This window comes from Elephas maximus, chromosome 8, assembly GCF_024166365.1.
Source record: "Elephas maximus indicus isolate mEleMax1 chromosome 8, mEleMax1 primary haplotype, whole genome shotgun sequence".
Classification (NCBI taxonomy): Eukaryota; Metazoa; Chordata; class Mammalia; order Proboscidea; family Elephantidae; genus Elephas; species Elephas maximus.
Window position 1 is genome coordinate 93829129 of NC_064826.1, and position 14618 is coordinate 93843746.

The 14618-nt window shown below is 44.7% G+C and overlaps 1 protein-coding gene across 1 annotated transcript in view; it reads right to left on the reverse strand.

The window, feature by feature from the left end:
- The window catches only part of PDE1C (phosphodiesterase 1C), a 626169-nt gene extending 612024 nt beyond the window's left edge, over positions 1 to 14145 (reverse strand). The window contains exon 1 of the mRNA XM_049894061.1: positions 13866 to 14145. Coding sequence (XP_049750018.1) covers positions 13866 to 13950 — 85 coding nt within the window. The 5' untranslated portion in view covers positions 13951 to 14145. The remainder of the gene's footprint in view (positions 1 to 13865) is intronic.
- Between the last annotated feature and the right edge of the window lie 473 nt (positions 14146 to 14618).

The window sequence follows — 14618 nt, forward strand, 5'->3', positions numbered from 1 at the left end:
TGAAAAATCAGTCATTGAAAATGCTATGGAGCACAGTTCTACTCTGACACACATGGGGTCGCCATGAGTCAAAAGCGACTCTGTGGCAACTGGTTAATTGGTTATGTACCAGGTACTGTTCTAAGTGCTGTATCTACATTAACTTATTTACTCCTCCAGTGCTCTGGAATGTGGGTACTATCATCTCCATTTAACAGATTTAAAAAAAAATTTTTTTTTAGCACATTGAAATACAGAGAGGCTAAGTATCTTGTCTAAGAGCAGACAAATGATAAATCTTGAAGCTAAGAAGGAAACCAAATTAGTCAAGTTCCAGAATCCATATTCTTAGCCTCTACACATACCCGTAAATCCACTGCCATGAAGTCCGTTCCGATTCATAGCAACCCTATGATACAGAGTAGAACTGCCCCATAGGGTTTGCAAAGAGCAGCTGGTAGACTTGAACTGCTGACCTTTTGCTCAACAGCCAAATGCTTAACCACTGCACCACCAGGGCTCCATGTCCACATATACCAAACGCCAACTCACAGTGACCCTATAGGACAGAGCAGAACTGTCCTGTAGGGTCTCCAAAGAGTGCCTGGTGGATTTGAACTGCCAGCCTTTCGGTTAGCAGCCGAACCCTTAACCACTGTGCCACCAGGGCTCCACCTTTATGTATACTGCCTCTCAAATCCAGCATGCATTTTTTAAGCAGGCCCCCAGCCTGATCAGAAATCCTACACTAAAACATGCAGATGCTTTCATGTCTGTATCATCTATTATCACATTTATTCCTCATAACAAACAAATCTGTTAACATGAATTGAAGTCACAAAGGCTTCATTCACTCGGAAAGGAGTTAGCCCCCAAAGCAAGCAGAAGCACTTGGAAATCTCCACCCATTCCCCCATGCCCCACTTGGAATTTGATAGGTAGCATAAAGGTAAAATGGGTGGAAAGCCCAGGCAGCTATATATTGACTTGGCTTTGGTTCCTTCCTTGAGTTCAACTCTGGTTATCAAACGTTGCTGTGAGTAAGTCTGACTGCACAAAGTTATACACACAAAATCTAGTATACTGACTTCAAGGATGATTTTGACCCTGTAGATCTTCACTACTCCTACCTGAAATTTGCCTCTACTTTGCTCTCAACTCTGCAACGCATCTTTCACAAGAAATCACCAGTGAGACTCACTTAGCCATCCCCCCACTTACCCCACTGTGGGAAGGCTATGGTAGCCTCACCTCCTTCGGGAGTGGCAAGAACCTCAGAGATTTCCTTATCCAGCCAGCTGATTTGCAGGCAGAGAAACTGAGGCCCAGGTGCCTTGCTCTGGATTCAACAGCAAGTTAGTAAGTTCGGAACAGGGAGCCCATTCTTGATTCTGAGTCCAGAATGTGTTTTCCACCACATGTTTTCCCCTAGTCTCCCCCAACCCCACCCCACCTTTCTCCGGTGCCTAATTCAGTGCTATATTCAGCAAACGTTTAACTTACCAATAATAATAACTAACAATTTTTTAATAATTTTTATTGTGCTTTAAGTGAAAGTTTACAAATCAAGTCAGTCTCTCACACAAAAACCTATATACACCTTGCTACACATTCCCAATTACTCTCCCCCTAATGAGACAGCCTGCTCTCTCCCTCTACTCTCTCTTTTCGTGTCCATTTCGCCAGCTTCTAACCCCCTCCACCCTCTCATCTCCCCTCCAGGCAGGAGATGCCAACATAGTCTCAAGTATCCACCTGATCCAAGAAGCTCACTCCTCACCAGCATCCCTCTCCAACCCATTGTCCTAATAACTAACAATTTTTGAATGCTTAGTGTGTGCAAGGCACTGTAGCCGGAGCTAGGGCCACATATGGCTTTCATGGGCTCTAGGCACTTGCCTTCAAGGGCCTCTTCCTCCATAAAATAAATATATACAAAGACAACATTGGTATAAAGAAGGATATATTAATATTATGTACTAAAACATTTTATTTGACCTAAAACTTCACTTTTTTTCTTCTGGTTTTAAATTATAATATTTGTGTCGGCTTTTAAAAGTGTCATGGTCCCTAGGCGTGTGTCCACTGTGCCTAATGGAGGAGTCAGCCCTGCTAGGAGCTGTATTTGCATCGTCTCATTTAATTTCCCAAAGCAGCAAGGTAATACTATTTATTATGTCCATTTTACAGCATAGGAAACTGAACTTTCACCGTGTAATGTCACTTTTCCACGATCACAACAAAAAGGGGGATTCAGAATTTGACTCCCAAGTATCTAACTCCAGAGCTTGTTACATTCTGGGCACTATTAAATCCAATTTAGTAGTCCAATTTAGGATGGCATTAAGCACTCGGCTACCAACCAAAAGGTTGGTGGTTTGAATCCACCAAACATGCTTCAGAAGAAAGGCCTGGCAATCTACTTCCAAAAAAATCAACCATTGAAAACCCTATGGAGCACAGTTCTATCCTGACACACACGAGGTCACCCTAAGTTGGAACTGGCTTGACAGCAACTGATTTTTTTTTTTTTTAATTAAATCCGGTTTAACCATCCTGGTCCCTTCTTTCTGCTTGGTCAGGCCCAGGACATCATTCTTGCAATGCTGTTCTCCCAACCATGCCCAACTTCCCTATGGCCCCAGGTGGACTCTGCCCATTGCTCCACCAGCTCAGTGGCAGCTGGGCAGACACACCAAACATGCTGTGTGGCCCGGGCAAGAGGGCGCCCCAGGCAAGAGGGCGCCCCATTCACTTCCCTCTTGTTCCCTTCTGCTGTTGGCGACCAGTAGAGTTCTTCAGGCATTCTGGCTGCCACTCCAGCATAATTCAGGCCAGTACTGACCCTCCTCTGAGCCGACACAGAGAATGTGGCCACGAACCCTCAGGAACATGCCACCGACCCTCACCGCACTCCCAGCCAGAACCAGCTGTACTCACAGTATGATTTTAGACAAAAGAAAGGAGCACCAAGGAACCCTCACAGAGCAACAGCCAACTGCTATGCCTGGTGCTTCCCTCCCGACTCCAATTAACCTCCGAGGAAGGTATGGCTAGCCCCCTTCACTCTGAGAAGGAAACTGAGGTTCAGAGAAGCTAAATGACTTGCCTGTTGGCACGATAAGTCTTTATGTGACTCTAAATTGCAGGGTTTCCAATTACAAATGCAACCTCTTAGCTGACGCGCACCCCTAAATGTGTCATTTAAAAGCCCATCGTGAGGTCTCATTCCTCAAGCGAAGGGCAAGCTTTTCTCTGTTAAATATCGTGGAGAGGCATACACAAGTTTTATCCAGTAGTCAATTCTTTTTTTAGTGATAATGATGTACTAATAACAAACATTTTAATGGCATTTTAAAGTTAACAAAGCAATTCTTCACATGACTTCGCTTGCTCCTCACCATAGCTCCATCACTAAAGATCACGCTCACCATTTTATATATGAGGAAACTGAGGCGCAGAGAGGTGAAGTGACTTGTTCAAGGTGAAGAATGTGTGGGGTGGGGATGTCTGACACAGCAGAGATGCAAGCTCCAGTCCACACAGCCCTGTCTTTTCAGGGCCCCCTCTAACCTCACTCTGGCTCCAGTTCTCTCAGAGATGTGAGGAGGGGGAGGGAATTAGAGAATGGGTACTGGGAGGCGGCTGCAGAATATTTCACCTTGGATCCTTGTTTGGTTCTTTGCTGCCCACCTCCTCACCACCACCCTCCAGGTGTGTAACACCCACAGGTCTTCTCTCCACCCAGAGAGACAAGCAGCCAGATGAAGACAAACAAGACACTTGGCTAAGAGAGTGCAGAGAGCAGTCTGAGCTGAGGAAGTTCGCAGCCACGTGCACCCAGGAAGGCCAGGGGCCTCTATGCCCTGGCTGGAGGGTAGGCCGCACCCCCCAGTGCATGCAGCCAAGTCACCCTGGCCCCAGCCACCCAAGGAGCCCTCTATGAACAGCATTCCCCCAGAGGCCTCCTCCACTCAGCTTGGGCTCCTACTTTCCCTGCAGTCCACAGTCAACACAGGGAATCCTCACTCCTAGCCCCTCGGGCCTCAGATTGCTACCTAGGGACCCGTTGTTTTTCCTCCTCTGGGACAACCCCAAGGAGCAAAACATCAGGGCAGGAGAGCCAGTGGTGGTTGCTACAGGGAACACATCCCTCTGTTAGCAACACCTCTTCAGAACAGGCCTAGAATTTTCCACAACACCACCAGGTTCATTTTCGAAGGAAGCAGCCTCTTTGCAGTACACTCCACCGACTTGATGTCCGCCCAGTCTGCAGGCTCTGATACACCCGGGGTCATCACTGAGAGGGTGAGGGAAGTGAGGGCTCTCTCTATGCCCCATATTCTCATCTGTAAATGAGTGGTCAGGAGTATCAACTGAGGCCCACTCAGGTAGTTTAACAAGACAAAAAGTGCTTTTGTATTTTGCAGACATATTTCACTTTGGGATAGAGGTGTTTATTTGCATTTCAGGCAGCCTCACAGAGAAAGTAAGACTCTGAATCCATTTAATACAAAACCAGAATCAAACCACATCAGTTGCCATTGAATAGACGTGTGTCAGGTAGAACTGTGCTTTATAGGGTTTTCAGTGGCTGATTTTGGGGAAATAAATAAATAAATCTCCAAGTCTTTGTTCTGAGGCATCTCTGGGTGGACTCAAACCTTTGACCTTCAGGTTATCAACCAATTTCATTAACCATTTGTGCCACCCAGGGACTTTCCACTTTATATATAACCAAAGAGATATCTGAACCCCAGAAGACAGAAAGTTCCAAAAAACAATGATACTGTACTGTCCAACCATTCACTTCATATTCAAATGTTCACTCACAAGTACCTCGCCAGAGTCAGGTTACACCTGAACGTCTACATCTGGCCTTCAATTAATTCTAACTGTTATCATCATTTGCTGTAATCATAAATTTAATGGTCTTGTAGGGATGGAGCTCTCAAATCACCATAGCTTGATGACAGCATTTTCTGAATGCGGCACACGTTCAACCTCATAGTCTTGTTCCCAAGACCCCTGAAACAGCTCTTGACCATACCCCCATTTCATGAGCTAAGAAAATGAATAAAGAACACACAAAACACTTTGCCCTGGACACGGGGGAGCACAGGCATGAATAGGAAGCCCCGGTGAGAGGCTCTGCTGATGAGGCCAATTAACCAGCCCTGTTAAAAAAAAAATTTTTTTTTGTTCCTCCAGCTGATCTCCCTCCAGGAACAGCCCCGCCCCGCCTGCTGCAATGGTCCAGTTTCTTTCTGGTCCAGTTTCCTTCTGGTTCTGCTCCAGCCTACGCTGGTTCAACAGGCCTGGCAAACTCCCAGATCTCTATCAGATGATGGGCTAGTCCCAAGGCCCAGGCAGCAGAGAAGTCCACAGTGGGAGGCAGCATGGTGTGAGGGACTAACCCTGAGCTGAGGAGTCAGGCAGACATGAGTTTGAATCCAGCTCTGTCACTTCCTAGCTGTGTGACTTCAAGCAAAGTACTTACTCTCTCTGTCTTAAGAGCTTCTTCTTCTAAGATAGCAGCTAGAGCTGTGAAAGATGATCAAATGAGCTAAGAGGAATAAAGCACCTCGCTCACTGCCCACACTCCACAGCTTCTCATTACAAGTGAGGCACCTGTGCTCCGTGTGGCCTTGACCATCAGCTCCCTCCACTTCCCGCAGCCAGGGCACAGGCCAGTTCAGGAGCCCCAGGGTTCCATGTTAGAGGGAACCTCACAGGCTTTCCCTGTGGGAATCATGCTGGGCCAGGACAAGCCTCAGTGTGCAGGACTGTCCCTCACATTGCAGAATGTCTAACTTCTCTGGCTTCTACTCACTAAATGACAACAGTGCCTGTCCCCTGGCTCCAGCACTGTGACTATCACAAATGCCCCATATATGTTTGAACAACCCCTCGAGAGTCCCACCCCAGTTAGAACCGTATCTGAAGCCTTCTCGCTACCTATCTGAAATCAAAAGTAGATGCCTCTCCTCAGCCCAAAGAGAAGTTTTGTCAAGATCCCCTCAAGTTCAGACCTTGCCACCGAAGCAGGTCACCCTTCCCTCCTGCAGAACCCCTCTAAGGTCTCCATTATCCTCACAGGCCGCCCCGGAAGAATCTCTTGAGTCACCAGTACCATAATATGAATTCCTTTAGTGAAGTCCTTTGACCTGGAAATTTTGCATAATTAACAGACTAGAAGAGGTGGTGATGCCTAATGCCAGAACGTCAGACACTTGAAAAAGAAGAGGTCTACGGCCACCAGGATCTCTGCAGGGTTCCTCTCTCACACCCTGCTGAGAAGTGTGACAAGCTGGCACCATGCGTGTGGGCTACAAGATGTCTGCACATTTCTGAAATAAGTCCTGATGGTCACACACTGATGTTGCAGGAATACGAGTCCTCATGCTTGGAAGAAATATTTGTAACACACGTGACAGGTGGCACTTGCTACTTGCAAATATTATATATACACACATACATGTGTAGTACAAAATTAATATGTCTTATTTACATAATTATTGTATATAATTAATATATACTATTATAATTATATGTTTTACATAATATTTTAAAAAATTGCCAATGAGTTGATTCCGACTCAGACTGACCCTAGAAGACAGAGCAGAACTACCCCATAGGGTTTCCAAGGAGCGCCTCGTGGATTCAAACTGCCAACCTTTTGGTTAGTGGCCACAGCTCTTAACCACTGTGCGTGCTATATTATTAATCATATACAACATACATGTATAGTGTAAAATTAATATGTATTAATTACATATTAATATATAGTATTATAATTATATGTTGTATATTTTTTTTATAATTAATAATGTTAATTGTAGGTAGGTAGGTAGATACATAGATATATTGATAGACAGAATGAGTACTTGCAAATTAAATAGTAAATGAACTCCTCCAGAGGAAAAATATACAGGCATGGACACAAACAAGAGATTCTTACTTTCAAAAGAAGTAAACATGTGAAATATAGTTCAAATGACTAATAGACAAAGAACTGAAATACCACCTCCCACCTCTCAAATGACCAACTTTTTTAAAATGATAGTGTCCAACACTCATGAGAGAGCATGGATAACTTAATATTCTGCTGGTGGAAGCATAAACTGGTCAATCTTTGCAGAGGGAAGTTAAGCAATATGTTTCAAAATCCCTAAAAATATGCATACTCTTAGAATAGCAATTTTAGAAATTTATCCTTAAAAAAATTTAGTTTTTTTTTATTATTGCTTCTTGTGGTGAAAATTAAAATCAACCTAATTAGCCAACAATAGGGGATTGATTAAATAAATATTTTATAGCATGAAACAAAGATAATAATATATTATTAGATAACAAATTACCAAACACGATGATTGCATTTTATTTTTTAAAAATTAAGTATACGCAAAAAAAAAAAAAAATACCACTGGTCTGTCAGTGGGCTTGCATGTTGCTGTGATGCTGGAAGCTATGCCACTGGTATTTCAAATACCAGCAGGGTTGCCTGTGGTGGACAGGTTTCAGTGGAGCTTCCAGACTAAGACAGACTAGGAAGAAGGACCTAGTGATCTAAAAAAATTGCCAGTGAAAACCTTGTGAATAACAGCAGAGCATTGTCTGATATAGTGCACAGAAGATGAGCCCCTGAGGTTGGAAGGCACTCAAAATACAACTGGGGAAGAGCTGCCTCCTAAAAATAGAGTCGACCTTAATGACATGGATGGAGTAAAGCTTTCAGGACCTTCGTTTGCTGATGTGGCACTATTCAAAATGAGAAGAAACAACCATTAATAATCAGAACCTGGAATGTACAAAGAAGGAATCTAGAAAAATTAGAAGTCACAAAAAATGAAATGGAACACATAAACATTGATATCCTAGGCATTAGTGAGCTGAAATGGACTGGTGTTGGCCATTTCGAATTGGACAGTCATATGGTCTACTATGCCAGGAATAACAAACTGAAGAGGAATGGCATCGTAGTCATCATCATTTCAAGATCTATCCTGAAGTGCAACACTGTCAGTGATAGGATAATATCCATATGTCTACAAGGAAGATCATTACTCAAATTTACGCACCAACCACTAAGGCCAAAGATGAAGAACTTGAAGGTTTTTATGAAACTCTGCAGTCTGAAATTGATCAAACATCCAATCAAGATGCATTGATAATTACTGGTGATTGGAATGCAAAAGCTGGAAGCAAAGAAGGACCGTAGTTGGAAAATACGGCCTTGATGAAACGACACTGGAGATGGCAAGACAGAATTTTACAAGATCAATGATTTATTCATTACAAATACCTTTTTTCAACAATATAAACAGTGACTATACACTTGGACTTCACCAGATGGGCTACACAGGGGTCAAATTAACTAAATCTATGGAAAGAAATGATGGAGAAGTTCAATATTGTCAGTCAGAACAAGGCTGGGGCTGAGTGCATAACAAACCACCCATTGCTCATATGCAAGTTCAAGTTGAAGCAGAAGAAAATTAAAATAAGTCCACAAGAGCCAAAGTACAACCTTGAGTATATCCCACCCGAATTTGGAAACCACCCTCAAGAATGGATTTGACGCATTGAATACTAATGACCGAAGACCAGACGAGTTGTGGGATGACATCATACATGAAGAAAGCAAAAGGTCATTAAAAGGAAAGAAAGAAAAGACCAAATGGATATCAGAAGAGACTCTGAAACTTGCCTTGAATGTAAAGTAGCTAAAGAGAATGAAGGAAAAGAGCTAAACAGAAGATTTCAAAGGATGGCTGAAGAAGACAAAGTAAAATATTATAATGAAATGTGCAAAGACCTGGAGTTAGAAAACCAAAAGAGAAAAACATGCTTGGCATTTCTCAAGCTGAAAGAACTGAAGAAAAAATTCAACCTTTGAGTTGCAATACTGAGGGATTCTAGAGGCAAGATACTGAAAGACGCAGGATGCATCAAAAGAAAATGGAAGGAATACACAGAGTCACTGTACCAAAAAGAATTTGGCTACATTCAACCATATCAGGAGGTAGTATATGATCAAGAACTGATGGCGCCGAAGGGAGAATTCCAAGCTGCACTGAAGTCATTGGCAAAAAAACAAGTGTCCCGGAATTGGAATACCAATCAAGATGTTTCGACAAACAGATGCAAGGCTGGAAGCACTCACTTGTCTATGCTCAGAAATTTGGAAGACAGCTACCTGGCCAACAACTGGAAGAGATCCATATTTGTGCCCTGTCTTAGTTATCTAGTGCTGCTATAACAGAAGTACCACAAACGGATGGCTTTAACAAAGAGAAATTTATTCTCTCATTGTCTAAGAGGCTAGAAGTCCAAATACAGGGTGCCAGCTCCAGGGGAAGGCTTTCTCTCTCTGCTGGCCCCGGAGGAAGGTCCTTATCATCAGTCTTCTGTGCTTGATGGGCCTCTAGGCGCAGGGACCCCAAGTCAAAAGGACGCACTATTCTCCTGGCTCTTGTTTCTTGGTGGTATGAGGTCGCCCTGTCTCTCTGCTCACTTCTCGCTTTTAAATCTCAAAAGAGACTGGCTGAAGACAAAATCCAATCTTGTAGATTGAATCCTGCCTCATTAACATAACTGCCACTAATCTCATCTCATTAACATCTTAGAGATAGGATTTACAACACATAGGAAAATTACATCAGATGACAAAATGGTAGACAATCACACAATACTGGATATCATGACCTAGCCATGTTGACAGATATTTTGGGCGGACACAATTCAATTGATGACATGCATATCCCAAAGAAAGGTGATCCAACAGGATATAGAAATTATTGAACAATATCACACAAGTAAATTTTTGCTGAAGATAATTCAAAAACAGTTGCAGCAGTACATCCACAGGGAACTGCCAGAAATTCAAGCTGGATTCAGAAGAGAACCTGGATTGAGGGATATCACTGCTGATGTTAGATAGATCTTGGCTGAAAGCAGAGAATACCAGAAAGATGCTTACCTGTATTTTATTTACTATGCAAAGGCATTCAATTGTGTGGGTCAGAACAAGCCAAGGATAACATTAGGAAGAACGGGAATTCCAGAACACTTAATCGTGCTCATGAGGAACCTGTACATAGACCAAACAAAACAAGGGGATACTGCATGGTTTTAAAATTGAAAAGGTGTGTACCAGGGTTGTATCATTTCACCATACTTATTCAATCTATCTGCTGAGCAAATATTAAGAAGCTGGACTTTGTGAAGAAGAACAAGACATCAGGATTGGAGGAAGACTCATTAACCACTCACGATATGCAGATGACACAACTTTGCTTGCCAAAAGGAAAGAGGACTAGAAGTACTTACTGACAAAGATCAAAGACTATAGCCTTCAGTATGGATTATACCTCAGCGTAAAGAAAACAAAAATCCTCACAACTCGACCAATAAGTAATATCACGATAAATGGAGAAAAGATTGAAGTTGTCAAGGATTTCATTTTACTTGGATCCACAATCAACAACCATGGAAGCAGCAGTCAAAAAATCAAATGATATATTTGCATTGGGCAAATCTGGTACAAAAGATCTCTTTAAAGTGTTAAAAAGCAAAGATGTCACTTTGAGGATTAAGGTGTGCTGACCCAAGCCATGGTATTTTCAATTGCCTTATATGTATGTGAAATCTGGACAATGAATAAGGAAGACAAGAAGGATCAATGCTTTGAATTATGGTGTTGATGAAGAACATAGAATATAACATGGATTGCCAAAAGAACAAACACATCTGTCTTGGAAAAAGTACATCCAGAATGTTTCTTATAAACGAGGATGGCGAGACTTTGTCTCACGTACTTTGGACATGTTATCAGGAAGGACCAGTTTCTAGTGAAGGACATAATGTTTGGTGAAGTAGAGGTTCAGCGAAAAAGAGGAAGACTCTCAACAAGATGGGCTGACACAGTGGCTGCAACAATGAGCTCAAATATAGCAAGGGTTGTGAGGATGGCACAGTATCAGGCAGTGTTTCATTCCGTTGTACACAGGGTCAGCACTGATAGGAACTGACTAAATGGCACCTAACAACATAAAAACAACATATGCAAAAAAGTACGGGAAGTACACACAAGAAATATTAACAGTATTTAGCACTGAGTGATAATGTTACAGATGATTTTGTTTCTTTTTGATTATCTGTATTTTCTCAAATGTCTGTATTACCTCAAATTTCTAACATGTCTCTCATGTCACTTACTAGTCTCTACTTTGTAAAATGATTATGTGTGAACACGTCTCATCAACCTAGCAAAGTACGAATTCCCTGAATACAAGGGTTAAATCTGATTTATCTTCATAAACTCCCATGATTACAACAACAATTACCATTTATTAAATGTTTGCTATCTGTCAGGCATTGTGCTAAACTGTATCTTTTAATATAAAAAATATATAGTAAAATTAAATAAACATTTTTTGAAGAAGGAAGGGCAGGAGGAAAGGAGTGAATGAACAAATACCCATCCATCTGAAATAAGCTGGCAGCCACTTCACCTGGAAGCAACCAGGTCATTTTTGGGGACCCTTCTGCCCCTCAGAACATACCAATCTGCCAGACCACATCTTTTAATGGGGATAGGAGCCAAAGGATGGAGGAGGTCAGGAGGACAAGGACCAACCTATGAACCTGAGTTTTAGAAAGCCATACTTTTGGGGGGATAAAATCTCTCAAGAACTAGCAGGTCAAATTCCAAATTGCTTCTGAAAATTTTCTTATCAGACTCATTAAAACTAACATTAGCATTACAATGGCCTTTTAATGAAACACATTTGACCAGCCTGTTAAAAAACCTGGTGCCTTTGAGTGGATTCTGACTCATAGTGACCCTATAGGACACAGTAGAACTGCCCCATAGAGTTTCCAAGGAGCGCCTAGTGAATTCAAACAGCCAACCTTTTGATTAGCAGCCTGAGCTCATAACGACTGTGTCACCAGGGTCCCCATTTGACCAGTGCAGCCGTTAATTCACTTCTACCAACCTTTCCTAAGCAGTCACCATCACCCATTGAGAGTGAAAATCAATAAGACACAGTCTCGCCCTATAGGAAATTGTAGTGCCTTGAGGACAACCAAAAGGTCCCTAAATAACTGAGTCAAGGCAAGATGTGAGCTCTAACAGAGGACTACGGGGCTATGGGGAAAGCAAAGGAAGAATTCTTTCTGACAGAGAAGGGGGTGGAGGGGGTTGCAAGTGAGAGCTAGGGTCTGAAGGATGGGCAAGATTTCTCAGGGCAGAGTTGGGGGAATGGCACTCCCAGCTGGGGGAACAGCCCAAGTGAAGGCTCTGAGGGGTGGGATACCGGGTTGGGGCAAGGGCAAAAATGATGACTATGTGGAAGAGACAGGTCAGAAGTGATAGTTGAGGCAAGAAAGATAAACTCAAGAGGGATTGGTGAGCCTTGGGAAACAGCCTAAGGAGTATAGATTACATCCCGGAATAACATCTTCAAAGTCCATGCCCCTGAAACCTCGGGCCATTTCAATAGAAGAAGCAAAAGTGGCCCAGGCATTAGCTCCTCTTTCTTGGTCTCTTCTTGCCCCTAGAGCTTTCTCCCTACACCTCCAAGCAGGCAGAGCCCACCGAAAAGCAGAATGCGACACCCTCCTTTTGCAAATTGTGGGCTTAAGCTCATATTTAAAGCCACGGTAATGTAAGGAGTCCCAGGTACAGAAACGCTGGAGTAGCTCCTTGACACCCGCCTCTGGCCTTCTATTCTCCACATGCTGACATTCCAGAGAGGAGGCCTTCACGGCACTACCTGGGATTCCTAGTTCTGCTGGGATGAAAGGGCAATCGCTGGACAGGTGATTTCAAAACAGTTAGCAGCCTGGGATCAATAAGAAAAATATTAAGGGCTGGTCTCTACAAGTAAGTGCTCAGCCTCCAGAGGGTCAGCCCTGTGGTCCTGCTCCCTCCAACAGCTGTGAAGATACCCCCCAGCCCCCTCTGGAACGCCCCGTTGGTGAAGGTTTGGAAAGGAAAGAAAACAGGTAGCCACTGGGAGCCCAGAGGGCAAGACAGGAGAACCTCACCTCACAGCTTACTGACACCACAGCTTTTACTCAAATATGCCAGTAACATATATCCCTCCCTCCCTCATTTTGCTTCTCTCTCTGAGACTCAGAATGTGTGTCTTTTTCTGTTTTTACTTGTGTGTGTGTGTGGCCACTGTACATGTGTCCTTTCTCCTTGTTTCAACTTTTCTGGAAACTACTGTTCAATCTCTCCCTGTCTCTCTGTTCTGTCTCTCCATGTCTCCGTCTGTTCCTTCTTCGGCCCCTACCTCTCTTTCCTATCACAGTCTCCATGTGTCTTTCTATCAGTGTGGGTCTTGGCGTTTCTGTTTGTCTCTGTACTTCTGACCTGGTGTTTGGGGCTTCTATTAACGTGTCTGTATCTAGATATCTCTGTCATCATGTCTCTCCCTACATCGCCGTCTCTATCTTTCCGTCCTCGTGTCTATCTCCATGGCTGTGTGTTTCTGTCGCCTTCTGTCTTCCCTCTCGCAGTATCTCTACCTCCATCTCTGTCACTATCCCTGTCTCTACCCCTCCTCTCCCTGTTTTCATTACTAAAATCACAGCAAGGAAACCAAGGAGCTTAGAGAGGTGCGATCCTGAAACCAGGCTGCGGCGGGATGCCCAGTTAGAGCCGGTTGAGGATCCGCGGGGAGAGCCACCCCCCCCCCCCCCGGTGCGGCGACACGGCCGCCCGCGCAACTTCCCGTCCCTCGGCGTCGCGCTCCAGGACCCCCGCTCGGCCCCTGACTACTCCCGGCCCCCACTTAGAAAGGGACCCTCGCCGCCACCTGAGAGGACGTTTGCTCAAGCTAGGAGTCGGACAAGGGGTGAAAAGTTCTCACCGATGGTGAAGTTGTAGCCATCGATGCTGAAAGTGGCACTCCGGCATTTTTTGAAGCCCTCCTTCCTGTGGCTGGCGTCCGTCATGGCTCGGCCGGCGGGACAGGAGCGGCGCAGCACGGCCAGAGGCGTCCCGGGTCCCCGCCGGAGCGCGCAGCCCCGCTCCCGCGCCCCGCGCTCAGCCGCGTCCCCTGCCCCGGCCGCGCGGCGCGCTGTCACCGCAGAGCCGCCGCTTGCTGCCCGCGGAGCGCGCTGACTGCAGCGCGGGGACCGTAGGGTCAGTTAGCGCGCGGGGTCCGCGGCGGAGTCAGCGAGCCATCGCAGCCGCTCCGTCTCCAATCCGACGTTCCAACCACGGCGAGAGGAGTGTTAACAATGGGAGGCGACGCGCGCCCCGGAGCGTGTCGGGGGCTGGAGGGTGGGTGCCGAAATCCCTGCCTTTTCAACTCTGATCTCTGGGAGCTGCCAAGCCAGCGCTTTACATGCACATTTGTTTTCTATTTCGGCATCAGGAGGCTTGGTGGAGTTTGGGGACCCAAAGGAACGGTTAAGATTTGGCGTCGCGGTTCTTTCAGATATGTTTTCTCTGGCAGACCAGAGAGCTCCCAAAATCACATCAACGGATGGAAAAGCAAACATGTAAGCCGTCAGATGCTGCCGAAGTTTACTCCAAACAAGGAAGTCAGGAGACTTGCCACGCCCACTTCCTCCCAGCAGCTGTACCCACAACTAGCTTGGTGCCAGACAACCGTCCC